The sequence below is a fragment of the Molothrus aeneus genome, chromosome 4 (assembly GCF_037042795.1).
Source record: "Molothrus aeneus isolate 106 chromosome 4, BPBGC_Maene_1.0, whole genome shotgun sequence".
In the NCBI taxonomy this organism is placed as follows: domain Eukaryota; kingdom Metazoa; phylum Chordata; class Aves; order Passeriformes; family Icteridae; genus Molothrus; species Molothrus aeneus.
The window spans coordinates 44,904,962-44,925,298 of record NC_089649.1 but is presented as its reverse complement, the minus strand read 5'-3'; the positions used below and the strand labels follow the sequence as shown (position 1 = coordinate 44,925,298).

General features: G+C 33.8%; 1 protein-coding gene across 1 annotated transcript in view; it reads right to left on the bottom strand.

Moving 5' to 3' along the window:
* Positions 1 to 20,337, bottom strand: part of SGCZ (sarcoglycan zeta) — a 394,222-nt gene that overhangs the window by 23,023 nt on the left and 350,862 nt on the right. Inside the window, exon 6 of the mRNA XM_066548397.1 lies at positions 1,257 to 1,329. Within this exon, the coding sequence (XP_066404494.1) occupies positions 1,257 to 1,329 (73 nt within the window). The remainder of the gene's footprint in view (positions 1 to 1,256; positions 1,330 to 20,337) is intronic.

The window sequence follows — 20,337 nt, the reverse complement described above, 5'->3', positions numbered from 1 at the left end:
ATTTTCACTCATTATTTAATGATTAGAAAGAAGTAGAGGAAGCAAAATTACCGATCCCCTGAAAAAAAAAAGCTTGTTATGTTCCTTTGATTTCTGCTGAACTTCCTCTGATTAGAGATCATATCACCTTGGTGATTGTCACTAATAATTGCCTTTACAATTATTTTCCACAAAGGACTGGCAAGAGACATGGAAAGGGACAGAGATTTTTAAGATAGAAATCCAGTGAGTGGTATCCTCTGAAAGAACCCAAAGCTAAACATTACTTTAAAATGTTTGGTGTAAATGGTCAAAACCAATCATTTACTTCACACACTCCATGTATAATGGTCAAACATCTCCACATTGGCAGCTTCCTGCAAATGATTACTGCAACATTGATATTGGTCAGTGCCTTTGTAAATGTAAGGCTGAGCATTTAACCATTCTTTTCTGCAGCAATCAATCAGAAACACTTCTGGGCAGGTAAAGAGACAGTTATATAATGTTCAAAAATCACATTAGAATTGAGTCAAAGCCTATACTCTTTCTCACCAGTTCTGCTGGGAGTAACACGAGGAAGGACCTTTGATTTTCTGTGATTCTCATTACGAATCACATCTATATAAGTCACAGATTAGTACTTAGCAGTGCACATACATGCACTTCAAAAAAAAAGCTTTCACTTTACACTTTTCCAAGTTTTCTTTTCTACAGATTCCCTAGTAAATTTTAAACCTTATCTTTTACTATCTACTTATTTCTCCACGTTGACTATATACAGAAAAATTTTACATTTAGAAATGTAGCCTCACTTGGTAATGAATTTTTGAAAAGTGTATGTGTTAATATTAAAAAGTCCAACAACCCAGAAACCTTGCTAAATGGAAAAATCTGGGACAGTTTACTTAACTTGACCTACGTATTCTGTAACAGCTTATAAAAAATCAAACTGGTCTGATGCTATCGAACAATACTACACACACTGGACCTTACAAACACCTGAATATTCCGGCTTCTAGGGAAAATATATTTCTCAAGAATGCCACTATGGGAGGCAGGTCATATATAAAAAGCACTATATTTTACATTTCATGCAATAGGAGTTTGTGGGGGTCTTTTGACTAGTTAACAAACTGGAGTCTATAGGGGTTTTTGTATCCATGAGTCATTAAATAGGCAGTATATATATTACTATACAGATATTTTTCTTTTAATCCAGACTTAATTTTTTGGAGAATATTTGATTTAAAAGCAACTTTTTGCACAACACCTACTTGAGGTCTTGGGAAGGTTCTGCTCTGATATGGGGTGTCTCCACAGAGTGCCCAAACACTGCCCCTTCCGTGCCTAAAATACATAAATAAAATACAGTAAAATTACTTTGGAAAATAAAAACACATTGAAATATATGACCATAAATTGACACTATTAGGAAAAAATATCTGATAAAATCCTTTATTAATAATTTTAATTTTTTCTTCATATTTACATTTTCATTTCTATATCAAAATCTGGACCAACATCATGTGAAGCTCTGGATTTCTGCTTTTTCACATACAAATCTGGAACACTTCCAGATCCAAATTTTTCAGAAATGGTTTGGCTGAATGTTTGTCTCCATATTTTGGAGAACAATTATTTTACAGAGAATGGAAATTATATATTGGTGTGGCAAAAACACAGTAGAGAAATGTCTGCTGCATTTTACATTCTGGTTATTTTGATTACTTAAATTGAGATGCCAAGCTATTATAAGTTTTGCGATAACTCTCTCTTGCCTGAAGTTGCTGGCTTAATCTAGATATCTGACAGTTTCAGAGTTTCTTTCTATCAGATCTTTCTCAGTGAAAAATTGTATTCTCATGGAATGTTCTTTGCGTTGTTTTAGAAGTGGACACTAAGGTTTCTCCTATTGGGCATTTAAAATCCAGACAAAGAAAATGGATAGCAGTTTTTCAAATCTGAATTGCTTCTCTATTGAATTTTGATTTTTATTACTAGGTCCGACTTGAATATAGTAATTCCACAGTTTTCATTAGACAAGCAAGATTTTTCATTGAGAAACTCCTCTTCAATTAAAAAAATACATCTCTAGTAAACATTCACTGAAGTTATTTCAGAAAAAGACAATTCTTTAATAGATTTTTAAATGAATTTCTTGAAAGAAAATGATGGAGGAAACAAAAGACAAAAAAATAATAAGGATCTTTGTTCTTTGTTAAAGTAATAGAAAACTCAAGAAATATGTGGTGAACAGCACTATAAAATCAGCATTTCTCTTACCTCCCCCCTCTAAGGACTGAAGACATAAAGGTTATTTATACCCTCACTTTAATAGATAGAAATAGCCTCCATATGTATTTAGGCATTTGAAATTTGCCTCCTTTTTTTCACTCACTGGCAATCATCATGCCTATCCTTGTTTACTGGTTTATCCAATGCCATTGTTTTTGTCATCCTCTTACATAAATTTTGCTTTCCTTCTCTGAAGATGGTTTACTTGGCAATGTGTAAGGCAAATAGCTTAGAACTAGGGAGTAAAAATCTTTCCAACAGAGAACCTCCAGCAAAAATGAAAGATCTCAATAAAAATGTGTAAAGTGGGTAATGCATTTATCTTCTATCAAAATAAGATCAAGGAAACTGTCTGGGATAACTATGGCTCATTACTAAATATTCTTGAATTAATTGCTATATTTCAACAGCAAAAGGTTTCTAAGACTTGAATTCTGAGTAGACCTAAAAATATACCTACAATATCTCATAGTAGGTCTGCAAGAAGTGCTCAGCAGAACATAGCCACCACTCTAATTGCTACAGTATTTTAAATACAATAAAGTATTTTCAATTATTAAAATATTAAAATATTTAGCAAATTTTTTCCAGAAACTCTGGATGTCAAAGAAGATAGCTATTAGATACTTTTACAGTTAACCAATGATATTTAGTTTCAAATCATTACCAGGATTTAAAAGCAGAATGAGATTATAAATGCCAAATTGGTAACATTATTTTTTAGTGTTAAAAGGAAAATAGCCTGAGAAAGAGGCAAAAAACCCCAAGCTAAGCAAACTTTAACCTTGTAATAATTTTCTAAATTCCACCTTCATTAAAACAAAACAAAGATAACCAATCAACCAAAAAAACCCACCAACTCACCCCACCCCGCAAAACTTTAATTGTAAAGTAGTCTATTAGTATGGAGTATTGAAGAGAGGAAGAGAAGAGTAATGAATTAAATCCTAGTTGTTTATCTCCAGGAATCTATAACCTTTACAAACATTCTGGGAAAGAACATTGAAAACAACTTTATTACAACAACTGCTTTGAAGATCTCAACAAAAAAAAAACCTGAACAAAATCCATTTTCTGTAACCAAGTTTTGCTGTGTGTTACAGAAAGCCACAGGAGGAGAAAACCCAGCATTTCTTTTTTCCTAGTATTATTCCTAAATGTTCTCTACAGAATCTGTTTTTTACATCTGGTAATGACTTCAGTTGCTCTTTCCTTTATAAGACCAGAATAACATGTCTGTACAGCCAGGCCTTCTGCCACTCAAAACAAAGCTCATCCCCATCTATAAGGAACCTCCCTGGGAGCTGAATATCCAAAATGAGAGTGTGTTTCCAGATCCCATTCATCATTTTCATCAGTAAAATTAAATCCTTTCAGTGCCAAGAGCCCTTTTTATTTTTGAAGGTGGCAATGGAATACAGAGATGTAAACAAGTGAGCAGAATGCAGAGTTGCCATGGTCTTATGAGAAGACCATGCCTGTAATATTTGAAAGAGCATTGTCAATGCAAAGATGCACAAAATTCACTCTAATATGAGTCTGACATTAAATGAATCAGAAGTGACAAAGGTATTATCAGGCAAAGACTGATAATAAAAGTTAAATGACAGCTAGTTATAACCCAACTTTAGTATCTCCTCACTTTCAGCATCACGATTTTAAAAGATGAGAAGGCATTTCTTCCCTAAGAAAATAGAAATTTGAAAGAAAGACCAAGTTTTTCAAGCAGACTGGAAATCCAGGCAGGTAGAATTAAAGATAAACTGATATAATTAAATAAAATATAGTTAAAATTAAAACCAAACAAAATATGCTGCTTTTTCTATTTGAAAATGCAATATTAATGGTTTTTTTTCTTCTCATACAACTTCAAAAGCAGAAGTATAACAGTTCCTGTAGTAAATGCTTTATTCTTAAAAAAATTACTTTCAACAGTTCAAGAATATCTCCAATTCCCTTTATTACATAGTGGAATAAAAGCAGACACTTTCAATTACTTTTGTTTTAGTAAGAAAGGTGAAAAAGATCAGCCAACCAGAATTTATCGATATGTTTCCTGCAGTTAAACAGCAGGGTCAAGAAAAATGAAGACTATCACCATTACTAAAAATACAGAAGAAAAACTATATTATCTTTTTTATACATTTACTATATGCAAATCTGTAGTAATTTGATGGGAAGCTGGACCATGTAGTTCAGTATTCTTAAGAAATGCTACTATACATGAACATTCTAATGACCTAACTAAATAAATAGAACTATGAAACCAAATTCAAAGTCCATAGCACTATTTTCTAAATGAAAGAAATATACTTTAGGTATTTGATAAGTTACAATGTTAAAATATTTATTTTTTACAGAAATAAGTGGACATTCTAATAACTATATTCCCAGACTTACAGAATCATAGCTAAGACCTACTTTGAGATGAGTGAAATTCTAGTGAGAGATGAATGAATACAAAAAAGGTACAAAAAGTAAAGGCTTGAACCTTAAAACCCTTTCAAGTACAGCTCAAAAGAAAGTAGTTAGGGAACTGAATTCAATGGAACATGAGTTAGAATGGATAACTATAAGAAGTGAACCTTTTAGACGAAATAAAATCACAAAGCTATGAAGTACATGCAAAGGATCTAAAATCAAAATTGTAAGTGTAACTGAACAAAATTACCCACACCTCCAGCTTCCAGTTGAAGGGAATGAGTTAAGTAAAGACTTCACCAAGAAAGAAACATCAATGCAGCCAAATTACGGATCAAAAAATACCAGTTGTTATAGAGGTTGCTGGAGAACACTCAGTAAAGAGCACAAGCCAGTTAAAAGGCCAAAAGTTCCATTCTGTATTTATAGAGAAACCTTTTTATGCACAGCTTTTTAAACAGATTTATAAACACCAGACCTTTAAGAAACTTTAAACAGAACAAATCAAAATTACCCTTCTGCTACAAGCGAAAACAGTCACATGATCCTGCTGAAACGGAATATTCAGAATTCAGAAAGACCAGTATAGACTACTAATTTCTGCTCAGCTTACTGGTTTCTGAAATTCAGCCTCTGGGAAATAACATGTCATTAAAAAAAATGGAAGTGCAACATTGGCATTCGGTTCTGGATTATATTTGCTTATGCATGTGCATGCTGAGGAAGTTTTTTTCATTTATTCAACCAGCAAATAATCCTTTCATACTTTCTGAGTAGTTAACTTTCATAACAAAATGGTACCTTTCAGTGGCTCTGTAATTAACTAGGATGAAAAGACCGAGCTGGGGGTTTTTTCTGTTTTGGGTTGGTTTTATAGGGGAGCTTGTTGGAGTGTGGGTTTTTTGTCTTTTGGTTGTTTGGGGTTTTTTGTTTTGTTTTGTTTTGTGAAAAGAATGCTGGCTGAGGAGTTGATAAGGCAAGAACTAAAAACTAATGAAGTATTTTGCTGTGGAAAATGACCCACATATCACCATTATCCCACTCCTTCACATCAGTCATGCAAGCAAATTACCTGACAATGGAATTGTGAATAATTTTGATGTGTACAAACTACATGCCATTGCAGCATCACATACACAGCACAGTTTTACCACCTTGATTTTTCACTAGGTTTTTCAGAAACATCAAGAAACATAAATTACTGAGACTATGCAAGTACTAGATTGGGATGCCAAATTTTCCATGAGTTACAGACTTTAAAGAAGGGTTTGTAAAATATTTATTATTTTTGAAGCTTGCAATTTTATTTGTTGCACATTAATTAGTTAAGTTAAAGCATTGACAGATTTCACAAAGAGGGATAGATAATCAAGATTTCTTTTTACCATTGAAGAGACCTTAAAAACACAGACTATGTGTTTTAAGTTGGAACTTTTATGTTCTAAAAATTAAATTGCAATAAAAAGAAATCTTAATTCTTTTACCATGTGTACATAGATAAAATTTAAAAGGTTTTTAATTAACCTTGAAAGTTGTTGTTCTACAATAAGACCTTGGAAGAGCTAATCACTGCCAGACTGGAAAAAAAAAACAGAACTAAGCAACTATGCAAACCAATGATCATTAAAAGGTGACATAAAATTTTCCTTCTTTTGTAAAAGCCCAGTTAGTATAGTTTATTTTGGGATGATTAGGAATGCTGCTTCTGGCCTTCATGTTGGTTGTGCATTTCTTAAAGACTTCCCATTTTTTAAGTTATTTGAAGTGTAATTTAGCTAGGTACTTGTATTGAAAAGTAAGATTCAACTGGATTTTTGCTATGGAGATGTACATAACTAAAATGAAAGTGAGTTATTTTCTGAAAACACGACTGACATGATTGCTGGCATTTCAATCTTGCAGGTTCCCTCAGCAGCAAAACTGACTAATGTTAAATGACGAAGGATTCAGATATGACACTGATGTGGCCATATATGAGGTATATTATAGGTAGGAGGTTGTAGTACAGCCTGACTAGATGCAGTTGTTTACTTATAAACTAAATCTTCAGAGGTAAGCTGTTATTAAAAAGTAAATTCAAAATGGAGTGATTTAGATTTATAACTCAAAGCACTTGAATATGACTAAGTTGTGATGCATATTTTCTGTATGGGAGTCTCACTAAAGCAAAGATTCTTACTAAGCCTTTAATTTAAATTAGAAGAACAACTTCCCCAATAAATTAAAATTCAGCATCTTCAGTGAGCTAAATTTTGATCAAAGCAAATTGCAACTCCAGGAAATACTTGCAAAATTGCTACAGTTAGTACTTATCTTCTTAAAGAACATCTTCACTTATTAAGTGCAAACATTTGAAACAGATTCCTAATGGTGGGCTGTTGAGACACCTCTTGTCTTGCACTGCAAAGTAAACTAGATTGTGACTATCTGCTCAGTTTCTCATCCATATAATTTTTTGAAGGTTCAAATCAAAATCTATGTTTGGCCACCACTTGATTACTTTTCTGAAAAAGTAAATCTATTTGAATAAAATCTGGACTGAGAATAGCAGTAACATAATTCAATTAATAATTGGAAATTACTGTTCTAAATGCTCCCTCTGAGATGAAAAATCCAATAAATGTAAATGAAACTGCTGAAAAGTCACATTAAATCTGAATGCTTCCTCAAAACATGAATGAAATTGAAATATATATAGGGGGTTTAGAGAAAAGAGGTTTTAAAAACATAATAATTTCTGCAATATCTTTTACTTTTTCCCCTATTAGGTATGGCAGATGGAGATACACATGACAATAAAAATGATGAAATACAATAATTTTCTGCTTGTATTAATTCAGTCTCCTTGAAACTTTACAACAGCTAGATATAAGAATAGACTTAAAGATTATATTGAGGTTTCACAGTAAATAATTTCTAATACCAAACCCCCCCCCTCTCAAAATTCATCATCTTCTCATATAAATAATGATTTGGACTTGCACTTTTCTTAAAATTGTGTAAATTATTTTGGGTTCTTGTAGTTCATCAGACACAAAAAGTGTCCCTGTCTACATTCAAAAGATAGAATTAAATGGGATTATTTTCATATTTAGTAAGTAAGAAATATCACATTTTCACTTTGTTTTAGTAGATAACCCTAGATTTTGGAACACTCAGGCTTATGCTCTAATGAATAGTTAATGAGTTTCAAAGCAGAATTATTGTTTCCCTGATGAAAAATGAATGAATCAATGAATAAGAAGACTTTCAAACAACAGTCAATTGCTTCATAACCAGGGGACTCACCTGGAATGTAAAGAAATGGTACATAAACTTGGATATCCCAACTACAAAATGGGAAAATGAGAAAAATGTTTCTCACCCAGTTTCAAGAACAAATAGCAATAATTTCCCATTTTGAAATTTTCTGGAAAATACATCTGCTCACCCTCAAAACTTAGCCAGGAATGTCCATCCAATTTCATAGAATCATATAGCCATTAAGGTTGGAAAAGACCTCCAAGATAATCAAGCCCAGGCCTTGACTAATCACCACTTTGACAATTCACCACAGCACTAATTGTCATGTCCAGTCATTTCTTGAACATTTCCAGGGAAGGTGACTCCATCTTTTCCCTGGGCAGCCCATTGGAATGCTTGACCGCCCTTTCAGTGCACAAATTCTTCCTGATGTCTAACTTGAACCTCCCCTGGTGTAACCTGAGAACCTGACTAGTCCTGTCACTAGTCCCTGGAGAGAAGAGACCCACCCATCATCTTTCAAAAAGAGCTAAACAATCCCAGATCTCTCAGCTGCTCCTCACAGTCCTCACTCTCTAGACACTGCACCAGCTCCACTGCCCTTCCCTTGACGTGCTCCAGCACCTTGGTGTCTTTTGGAAGTGAGGTGCCCTGAACTGGACACAGCACTCGAGGTGTGGCCTCACCAGTGCTGAGTACAGAGGACCAACATTAGTTTTGATACAGGCAAGGATGCATCTGCTTCAAAAAGCTCTGAAATAAAATAATTTATGATCAGTTTTTGATAAAAGCAAAGGGTATTTTCCCTTCAGTGATGGCATTCCATGAATAAATAGTATGATTTTGAAAAGTTAAAGCTCAGAAGAATTTATCAGGAATTTGCCCATTAAGTCTAGCAACTTAGATGTTTAAAGTAGGAACATAGATTACTTATATTTTATCTGTAGTCAAAATGGAGAAATTGGCATCTCTAGAGGGTAGTTAGTAATGATAATGGACTAAGACTAGAGCAACAATGCAGAAAACCCAAGCACCTTGAAGCTTTTGCCTTCAACACCTGATCAGCAATTGATCTGAATTTCATCAAAATTGGGAAAATCTTGTTTGGAAATCTCACTTTAACCATATCAGAAGTCATCTAAGTTTCTTACCCTTAGCATTTTGACTTCTTCATAGAGTACCACATTCACCTTTTACAGGCAAGTTCCCTGTGCCATATGTAAATGTGCATTTATTTCTGTTCTCTTTGCCATTACTGTAACATACTGATGAATTGTTATGAGTGTGTTAGAATTACTGCTGCATTCATACATTTTAGTAAGTTGTTTTATTTATGCTAAGGAGGCCACAAAGCAGCAGGAAAATCAACCAGATTTTTTAAATATCTGTACTATAGTATTTTTACTGTATTGGAATTAGCATGCCATTGATAAATTATAATCAGATATTTAGATAAGTGTTTTTGTGCACCCCGTAGAAGTTCATCATATGCAAGTACATAGTATGTATTTAAAAAGTTTTCAAATTCTTCCAAATATTTCTGAATATGTGCAAAAATTAAAATCCATGACGAATCCTTATGTGTATTTCCACAACGCCAAAACAGGGGTTTGTGGATGTAATAAATTTTGGTGCCTATTAGACAAAAATGCAACAAAAATACTAGCAACTCAAATTATTGAAAGTCTTTTTATTTTTCGGGTACTAGAAATAAAATGAAGCTATAATATTAATTCCTTATAAGGTTGTTAAAAGGTTTCTATTTGATATTAGCACTAGTGATTATAACCTATGATGAGTTCCTGTTCCTGCTTTTTATTAATGTTCTGGTTTTCTCTCTAAAAGTAAATTGCATAGATGAATATATTTAAACCTGGAATTAGGTAAGTTTTTATTGCAGTTTGAAATAGAAATTTTGCAGCTGTGAGTGGAAGTGTGAATGTGGAACAGTAATTTTGTCACTTAATATTCTCACCTTCAAGTCTGCATAGCTGTGAAGCTATGCTTTTAATTTAGCAACAAAATGGAAGCAGGTGTATTTCAAACCAATTAACTGCAGTGACTGCAAGCCACCAATGGCTGTGTTAGCAAACATGTGCCTATTTGTTACATGTACTAACCACGCCAAAGACAGCCTTTTATGCAGGAAAGGATGAGAGATATTAAAGCATAGTGTAATATGGGAAAGTTGGCTGAAATATGCATCTTTTGCCAAAGACTCAGATGCTTTTTTCAGGCAAGAACCACAAGAGATGTGCCACATACCTTGCAGATGCTGTAGGAAGAGGGTTTATGGCAGTAATTTACTGCTAGATCTACCACTCCATTTTCAAGATGGGACTGAGCTGGTCACAGAGCAATTTATCAGTGCCAGTCTTAACAGTTCCTTCTACATCACCAAGGAGCAGTATGCAGGACTCAGACTATGACCACAATTCAGATTACTTGGCAAATGTTGCAACAGTCCAGCTCTGCTGTGAGTCTTGTGGCAAAACCTTCATCTTGTCTTTGCTCTTTTACTGTTTGTGAGTCAGGAGAGACTCAAAAATCACAATCTCATCACTGCTGCAATACAACTATCATAAATTCATCTTTCACATGCCTATCATAAATTCAGACTTTTAAGATTTAAGCTCTTTCCATTGCCATGCTACATAACAATGCATGTCTAGCTCAAACTAGCAAAGCGGGGTTTAGTGCTGCATCAAAATTCAGCGTGGTCAGCTGCCAGAGAAACCTGTTATTCACATCCTCTTCAGGTACATTATATTCAGGCATTTTCAGAAGAGAAAACTAAATCCTGGGCACCAGGACAGTCATGCCTAGGAAACAGACTGTCATACAATTTGAAAGTCATCATGAAATTAGTTATTTTGCTTTATCATTTGTAAGTTAAAAACACAGAAAAATACATATCCTTTCTCCAACTATCAACAAAAGCCCTTACTAGTTTCAGAGACAGTTTAAGAGACAATAAGAAAATCTTTTTTATTTTGTCTTTTCTTCAGATCAACTGTAAGAGGTATTTATATTATCCACTTAATAAATTGTCATGATGCTTAGCACTCCAGCCTTTCAGTTTACACTGAAGAGAATGTGACTGGGAAAACCTCTATTCTTTTATTCTCACACCTTCCAAAGGAATATACTTTTAGATTTAATCTTCCTTGTCCTTTAGACTCCCTCTGGCCTCTAGACATCCCTGTAAGTAAAATATTCTATTTTTTCCAGCACAATACTTCCTCTGCTCCTTTTCTTGTTTTACATTGAAATTCCATTTAGTATCTATATAATTTTTTGCATTAATTTTTTGTCTAAATGAAATTTTTCTGAGTTACTCTCAGATTTACTATCAAGAAGAAAAAAAAATTGTTTTCATTAAAACTTCAGAAATTCTAATTGTATTTTCCTTTCTTTGTAAATCTAAATATAAACCAGGTAGAAAAGGCTAAGAATGACAGTGACAAGTAAAAAAATTGCAACTCTAAAAAGCCTGAAAACAGTTCTGACAGCTAAAACATGAAACAAACTTGTTGATAGATACTCTTTCTGCACAATATGCTTTATCTCTTTTCCCTGCTCTACACTGAGAGTGTAAAAACAGATTTAAAAAGTAGTCCATCTTTTGGTAATGCTGCTAGGATAAAAATACCAAAAATAATACAATTGGCTTGCTTGATATGAAAATAAATACTTTTTATAAAACTATCTCCCTTTGATGTTTGATGAGTAGAGACTTTCAGATGCAACTACCAATCTCACCTCATGCTTTCAACCAGAAATTGGGACAGGAATTTTTCAACTGAACCTAGCATTTGTCTTCTTCCAGTATCTTGCTTTGTTGAACTTGGAAGCATCTGGGGTCATAGCACAATATCCAAGTACTTTTAAAATTTTCCATGCTGCTGTTATCTAGATCTCTGACCAACACAACACACTTTGCAGACAGTGATGTAGATAAACAACAGGAAAATATCCTTTTGCATCGTAAGTAGTGTAACTAGCTGTCATTTCTATCACACTTTATGAATCAAATTGCTTTAGAATGATGATACTTAAGGGAAAGTTCTCTACTTGAGCTAAATCATATTTTGGCATTTGTAAAGTGATAAGGCTGCCTGTAAGGACTGGAAAGCATTTATACATGATTGTGCATGTGTGTCTGTGAATATGTGTGCTCTAATCTACTCTCTAGCAGTGTTTTTCTAGCATACTCACAAATAAGTTCAAATGTTTTACAAATCTGACAGCTTCAATGAAAACCAAGGTACATGCTAAAGAACAGTTACCATAAAACTGCATTCTAATGCTTCCTACGTAGGAAGAGGTAGATAATCGTATCCCACTATACCCATTACTGATATGAGTATTGTCAGGATCAGCACAACTGTTCTTCAGGAACTAAACCAGTAAAATTTATGCTATTTATATTCAGTTCAGTTTAACAATGACTGTAACATATGACATCAGGAAGCACAGACACATAAGTTTAGTGTGGGCTACCAGCTTCAGCATGATGAGTTTCTGAAAAGAGAGGATCCTTCCTCTGACTGCTTTACCTTGCAAAGCTCATTCATTCTATCCTTTCTCGTAATAAAGTGTGCTTATTTATGCAGCTTTCTCAGCTTCCCCTCACAGTACCAAATTTTAGTCAAAAGTGAAGTTGACAATACATCCCAAAAGAAATTAACCTACATGTAAATGCATGTAGTGATCTCTGGCTTTTTTGTCATGCTACCCACATTTCATTCTAACCAATGTATTATAGCTTAAACCCCCCCCTAAAGAATATAAATAAAACTACAATGAAGAGGACTGTATCTAATATATTAGTAAGAACTAAGATTATAAAGAAAAAAATTTACTGAATTTATCTAAGATGACTTGTGACTAGACATAAAAAGGAACTATTTGAGCTCTGCTAAGGCTTATTCCTCTCTGATCATTTAGTTCTAAACCAAATCAAGTTCAAAAACCAGTTAATCTTCAACAGATGATATAATTAGCTCTGAAGTAAAAAATGAAGGAAATTCCACATTCTCTATAGCCAAATTGTTTCCCTGATCCTGTATTCTCTCATTTAAAAGATTTGTGTATTTTTGGTTGATTAGTTGGCATGAGGTATTTTGTGGGGCTTTTGAGGTTTTTTTTTGTTGGTTGGGGGTGGTTGTTTTGTTTTGTGTGGGTGTTATTTTTGGATTTTGGCTTTTAACAGATAGATATCATCTCCTGTTTTTCAACACATTGTTTCTCAGGGCCTCAAGATGATATAAAATTCTCTTTGAGATTTTTTTCTTCAAGCTGCACAGCACCAACTTCTTTTCGCTTCCTCAGAAATAATTTTTCTGGACAACTAATCAGCCCCATGGATGTTGGTTCCATCCAGTTGTTTACTGAACAATGGCACACCTAACAGGACTAAACTCTTTGAAGAGGACCTTGCCAGTGTGGAAAAGATGAGAAGATCTTCAGGGCCTACTCCTGTTTACAAATTCTAGCTTCATATTTGATTTTCTTGTTTCACATGATGCTTTTGACCTTTGATCAAAATGCTTTCTAAATCTCTTTTGGGGGTACGTTTAAGTATTACTTAGGATTATTTTGAGGTTTGAAAATTGACCGCTAGAAGTCAATTCGATTTTTTTTGCTGTTGCCTTTCCCTATAACTTTGGAGCAGGGGATGTTTTAGTTTGAAATAATTTTAAGACTTCGTTTCAGCTTCACATTCTCAGCAACACTTCTCACATTACTTTTTCAACACCGTGTCATACTTACAATCTGTGTACTTTCTTTGTACAATCGTGATATTTTCTTTTTTTTTTCCCCCTAATGGATGTTTGTCTCCAAAGATAAAAGTCTTTTGAAGTTAAAAGAAACTAGAGGGCCCTAAATATTCTAAAATGTTGTCACCAGGCCCTATGCATTAGATAATTAATTTTCTTTATCAAAAGCCTAATCTGTTTAATTTTTTTTTTTGTTTGGTGGTCAACATTACCACATAGGTTATTTGCCCTTTCTTCAATACCCATGAAGTACAAATAATAATTTATTTTGTATCTCAGAGTAGATGTATAGCTTTTAGATGCATCCATTTCTGCCTGCATATTGAGGTTTTTTCTTCATTCTATTTTTGTGAGATAATTTTTACCACAGATAATTTCATGTCTTTCATAGAATATGTGTTGATTTTTACCACCTCTCACTTACAGAATTTACATTATCTATTCTGAATTTTTAGGCATTTCTATCTATACTTCTTAAACTTCATAACACATACATATGTACTTTCTGAGCCTTGAGCAAAGCCACATTGTAATACACAATTCAAATACAAACTCCTATATATATCTAGATGATATTTTTCTACAGCCAGAATAATGGCTTATTATGTTTGTGTCTTGGTGCACTGAATTTAATGCTGTCAGACACTGTGAAATTTAAACTCATCATTAGCCACAATGAGGATAGGAATTTAAATTCACAATGTAGGCTGAAAGCTGCAGGCCATATTTTTTTTTTGTTTAAATATTTTTTTTCTGGAGTTGCTTTTTGTGTGCAAAATTATTTCTAGCTTATAGGAGTCTGCTATGAATAAGATTTGAAATGTATTGCAGAGGAGACATTATTGGAATCTATGTTTTTCACAGCTTTACCTGCATACCTGCTTTATAAACTGATCTAGTGAAAACAGTGAAGTCCAAGATGTTACTGGTGGTGAGCTAACTTTTCCTCTGAGTAAGGCTTTGAATAAAACTGTGACTGCCATGGACTCAAAGTCCTCAAACCTTCATGTGAGGCTTTCTGCTACTTTCCACCTAAATTTAGAGTCAATTCATGTAAGTTTGTAAAGGATGATGTATGTCATGACAAATGCTTCTATAATCTCACCATGCAGTTTATGATTACTAAATCAATTAGCCTGTGCTGAAAGATGGGATAAAAATTTGCTTAAGGTTCAATAAAAAGAAAAATGCCACTTTGTAGGGCTTTCTAACATAATTCAGAGAAAATGAAGTGCACTTCTGACATGTATTACATGTCTTACAGTAAGAGGTACATCAGTTTATTCTTAGTGAAAAGTCAGATGCCAACAATATCTCCTGAAAAAGTAACAGTATTTCTCCTATTCTGAAAGCTTTAAAAATTGAAATCCAAATGATTTCATCTTCTAGCACCCAATGAGAATACTGCTCCAGGACAAAACAAAAAATTCTTTGGCCTGTAGTGTCACCATTATAGTGTGAGTATTTGGAACCAAATGCTCTTTTCTATTTAACTGAAAAAATCCTACAGTGTTCTGCAGCCTGACCCTTATCTCACACAACATTTTTTTCCAGATATAAATAAACGACAAGCAAGTTCTTTAGGGTAAAAAAAAGGAAAATAGGAATGTTGGAGCTCTTTTATGATTCACCTTTCCCTCCTGTGAGTAGTTATATCTTAAAAATAGAGATGGGTCTGGCTGCTGCAATTTAAATGTGCATTTTCAAAACTACAAAGCCTGAGGGCATGTGAGTGTCAGACTGAGCTCAGGTTTAACTCAGAATGTTGCTACAAAATCTGAACCCAATTAATACCCAGTTCCTGCATCAAAGCCTTCTGAAAGTTTAGAGTGTATTTTCCAAAGAAGCTGTTTTGGTTTGATTTAAAAGTTAGCTTACTAAGAGTGGGGGAATTTTCCACTGAGCTTTGACCCTTCTCTAGTTCATGTGGATTTGCCTGGTGTCATGTAATTCCAATACCTCAAACTAGAAGTACTTTAAATTGCATCTGTAGACTTTACACAGTCCTTCAGCAGGAAACGTAGAATATGATTAGGCATATGATGCAGAAATTGGCAGGTTTTCTTAAAAGCATTAATTCTTACATTGGCCACAAATATCCAATAGTGGATATTGGTATTGATCTTGGTGTTAACTGTTTAACCTGAAAATCAGATTCACTCAGTAAGTTTGAACCAGGCTCTGGATTGATGCTGCTCTGTACCAGAGCATGGAAAATGTTAATTTGCTAACCTTGCAAAAATGCTGGCTGCATTCTGCAAAGCAACAGCTCAGACAAGAACAGAATCAGCTTTAAAAAAAATAAACCCTATTTAATAGAATTAAATGGATTACAGCCCAGAAGGAGAAGAAAGGATTAAAATCTGTCTTCTCTTGTAACTGATGTTATCATGAAAAAAAGGAAAAAAAGTTGATTACTTAAGGAGAGTTATTAAAAAAGTATGGATTACAGAAAGGCTGACTCTCTAGGTAGGAGGTGATTTTCTTCTACCTTTATTGTGAGTGTTATTTATCTGTTTGGGTGGGCTTTTTTCTTTTCCTTTCTTTTGCCTGACTATATGCTGGCTTCTATTTCTCAGTCTACAGAACAGGTGAGATAAGTATTTTTCACTGAAATGGCTGTAGAGGAGCTGACTATGTTTTCTTGCTCGGGCAGAACTCTCTGCACATTTGTCTGCTTTTTTGGTTTATTCCCTTTTCAGAAAAATTTCTTTTACCAAGACTTATTTCACTTTACATATGTTTCTGAGACCAATTCTTCTTTTGCCTCCCCACAATTTTAAGTGCCAAAAATCAAAATCTTTATTTTGCCAATAAACTGTTATTATCCTTAGGTTAATGTATTCTTCCAACAGTCTACACAGTCACCTCCAGGCTGGTGTAAGTACCACACTGCTTGGAGTTTGAGCTGGCTGGATGCATTCTACCCTTAAATAGAAGATATGAATTTATTTAAGCAATGTCCTGGGTAAAAAATTTATTTATTCATTTATTTATTCTCACCATTTGTAGTCTGCCCATAAAGCTTTCATTTCATAGAGAGGTTTGAGTCAGATATATAAATGTGATTGTAATCAGCTCTGTAACTGTACCTCCAGAGTCATGCCCTGACAGGTTGTTTTGTCAAGTGGTTAGACTACCATAACAATATCTTTCAGTCAGAGCTCCCTTAAAGGCAAGAATAGCCATTAAGTGCTAAACAAGCTCATCAGAAACCTTATTCATCACTGGAGTACATATTAATGTATTCATTACTCAGGAAACAAAGAAATCCTATATATGTGATGCATTTTTGTTACTGACAGACAATGACAAAAAAATTCAGGTTCATTCAGTGTTCAGGATACCAAGAATTTGTCATATCTGCTTAAAGGATTAAATTTTTGTCCCGTATCAAATACTGCTTTACTGTGGTCAGATAATATGGCTCCATAAGCCACCTTAAAATGATTAAATGCTTCCCTTCATCTTATGCCACTTCACTCTCCAAACTCCATCTGTCCTGAACAGCAATCCACCCACTGAACATGGAAAATCCAAGATCTTCTTTCCCATTCATACTGAAATTCCTATTCAGTCTCTCAATGTACAAGATATACGTCTACTGTAATAACCACATACATCAAATAATAAGATATTTTTCTACATTTCAGTACTTGTTATAAATATTTTATTTCTACTTCTCCAACCTAATTTGCAATTCACATATATTTCCTCATAATTCTGTCATATTTCCTTTTTATAGCCATAAGCCGTATTTCTACTTTATCATTTCCTTTTAACTACCTTGGAAGACCTTTCTATATTTCAATTACCTGCAAACTCCTAGTCCTGCAGCACAGTCTTAAAATCAAAACTGAAGTATTGATGTACTCCTCTGCATATTAATTCTGATTATTATTAGAATATTATTGGAGTATACGTATGCTGGAACCTCCTGAAGCTTCCTTGACACATCAAGGCTCTCATCTTTCATCTAGTGAAGTCAATGACTGATCAAAAGCCACACTGAACCCACTGCAAGCATATACTTCAGTGTAATGAAAAAGATACTTGCAGCTCTTCAAATACTTTTTCCTGACAGTGTTTTGGTGTAAAAGTATATTTGCCCTATATACATCCTGCTATTAATCTGAGAAAGCTACTATAGTATGTGCTCTACTGTCCTTTTCCAACTTCCATTTTTCCACATGATCGTGCTATTTGATGAGGAAGAAGGGTCTTAGGAAGTCATAATGACCTGCAATTTTTTTATGCCTCTTTTGTTTCTCCTAGCACTGCAAGCAACAATGTGCAAACCTTTGTACAACTGCAATTCCCCCAGTGAGAACTATTTCTATGTCTGAAATATGGGAAAAAAGTGATCTTCAACCAATTAGATCAGGTCATACAATACAGACGTGGAGCTTCATGTATCTGAGAAATTTGTGTTTCCAAAAATTATGAAGTGGTTGACCTCTACAGAACTACAATCTTGGTAAAACTATAACTGCAGAATTTCTAAGTAGCTCCTTATTTCTTTTTAGAGAAAAAGTATTACTGTTGTCATGTTAATTATCATAATAAAAAAATTCAGTTCTATGCAGAGAGGACTTCAAGTCCTGGGCTAAAACAGAATGCACCACCCAGATATGCAGCAGTAAGAAAGAAAATAATCCAGCAATTAAGAAAGTAGTAGTAAACAAGAATAATTAAATTTCCTTAAAGGTAAGTAATATTTTCCAAACAATTTAGACTGGGTTACTTTGAAAAAAATTATATAGCTGACTTGCTACATCTAGAAAACATAATTGGATTTGACTGCAGAACAGCAATGGCTTCTGATTGACGACCTATCTAATTTAATTTGCAAATCTATTTTTGCTTTGCCTTTTTAAAGGATGATTAATAAACATAAAAAGCCACATGTGCAAGTATAACTGACATAGAAGCTATGCAAACCTGGAACAAAAGAAATTATACTATAGTTTTTACGGGTCTCAGAAGAAGGGTCAGAGTAAAATCATGTTTAAATAAAGATTATAGAAAAGTGAAGGAATTACATAGATCAAAAGAACTTGTAGGAGATAACATGAGAGCTAAATTACTGTCTCTTCTCCTTTGAAATCATAGAGAGAGAAATACCATTTTTAAAAAGCAAAATGTTTGTAAAATTTGGATAGAAAAGTATGAGTTGAATGGGAAAAAGGAGAATTTCTGTTAGTGTGCATTTAGCCTTAACTAAGAAACCCACCTCGGAAGACAAAGCAGAAAAACCCTCATTTACATTGTCAAAAAAAAGTAGGTGCAGTTTGACTAAAACTAGGTGAATTCCAGGTTTCTTCATCCTTCTTATACAGCTGCTAACTACAAGTTTGCTTTAAGGAAAAAGAGAAAAAACCCAAACAAACTATACTAACAGAGCCCTCCAGTGAAGGTTTTTATATAACTTTATTTCACAGCATTGTCTCAGGAAAATGTACGCTGACCAAAGGGATTTTTAATCTTTCTCAAAAGTGCTCTGGCAGGATAAAGCTGCCTCATGATGTGTGCTTGTACTCTCAGGAACAAGGTTGACCAGTACAGTTCTGTTACAAGAGTATCTTACAGAGATCATATTCCAGGTAAAAGAAAAATTAAATAAAAGCAAAGGGAAGAAAATTTTGAACTAAGATTTAAATAAGAGAAGTAAAAATCAAACAGATATTCTTGTTCTATAGCTGCAGAGAGACAGAAGAAGACCCCGTGATGCTATAGATGCTTGGAACAGCAGGGTGAATATAAAAAAATGGAGAAAGGTTTAACCATGTGCAGAAAGGAACCCGTGAGCCTGCCAGAAAATGAGCTTCTTATTACTACTTGTTTCCCCAGTTCTTTAACAAAATGTTCACTTCACCAAGCCTTTCTCTTTCCTCTCTCCAAATCTCCAGGATACATGTTAAACTTGTTGGCAGGAGGCATCTCTGTGCAAAAGGAAAATAGACAGTTGCAATTCTAACTGCTCTCTCTAACAACATAAAAATTTGAATCCTTTTTCTTCTTTCCTTGAGTAATAAAGCAGAAAAGAGCTTATGCAGTTAAAAGAAAAAGCAAAACTAACAATGTAAGGAAGAATAAGTATTTAAAGTAGAACAGCCAATTGCCTAATTTTAAAGTGAGATACTCTTACTATACAAATATATAACTGCAATGTCTCTAAACCAAAAAGTACTACTTCTGATACTATATTTTTCTTATCTGGGAAATAAATGGATATCTGGATTACTACCCTGTTTCTACTATACCTTTCTGCCTACATGAAAATTTACAAATAAAAATTTTACAAAAATAATCAGTGAGAAGCTATAAACTTAATCTTTCAGATTGTTCTAATCAAGAATTTCTTGGACTGACATATAACAGACTGCTTTTAAAAGCTGACCATTAAAAAACATTCTTCCGAATGCAGGAAAAATAATATACAAAAAATCCCACATCCCCATGGTAGTTTACAAATGCCCATAAGCATACTTTGAAAATTAATTACCAAAATAAATAATTTATTGGACACATTCACAGTGAAGTGTTTTCAAAGAGACACTATTGATTGCTACAGAAGAAAAGAAAATAATTTCATTGTAGTACTACCCTTAAA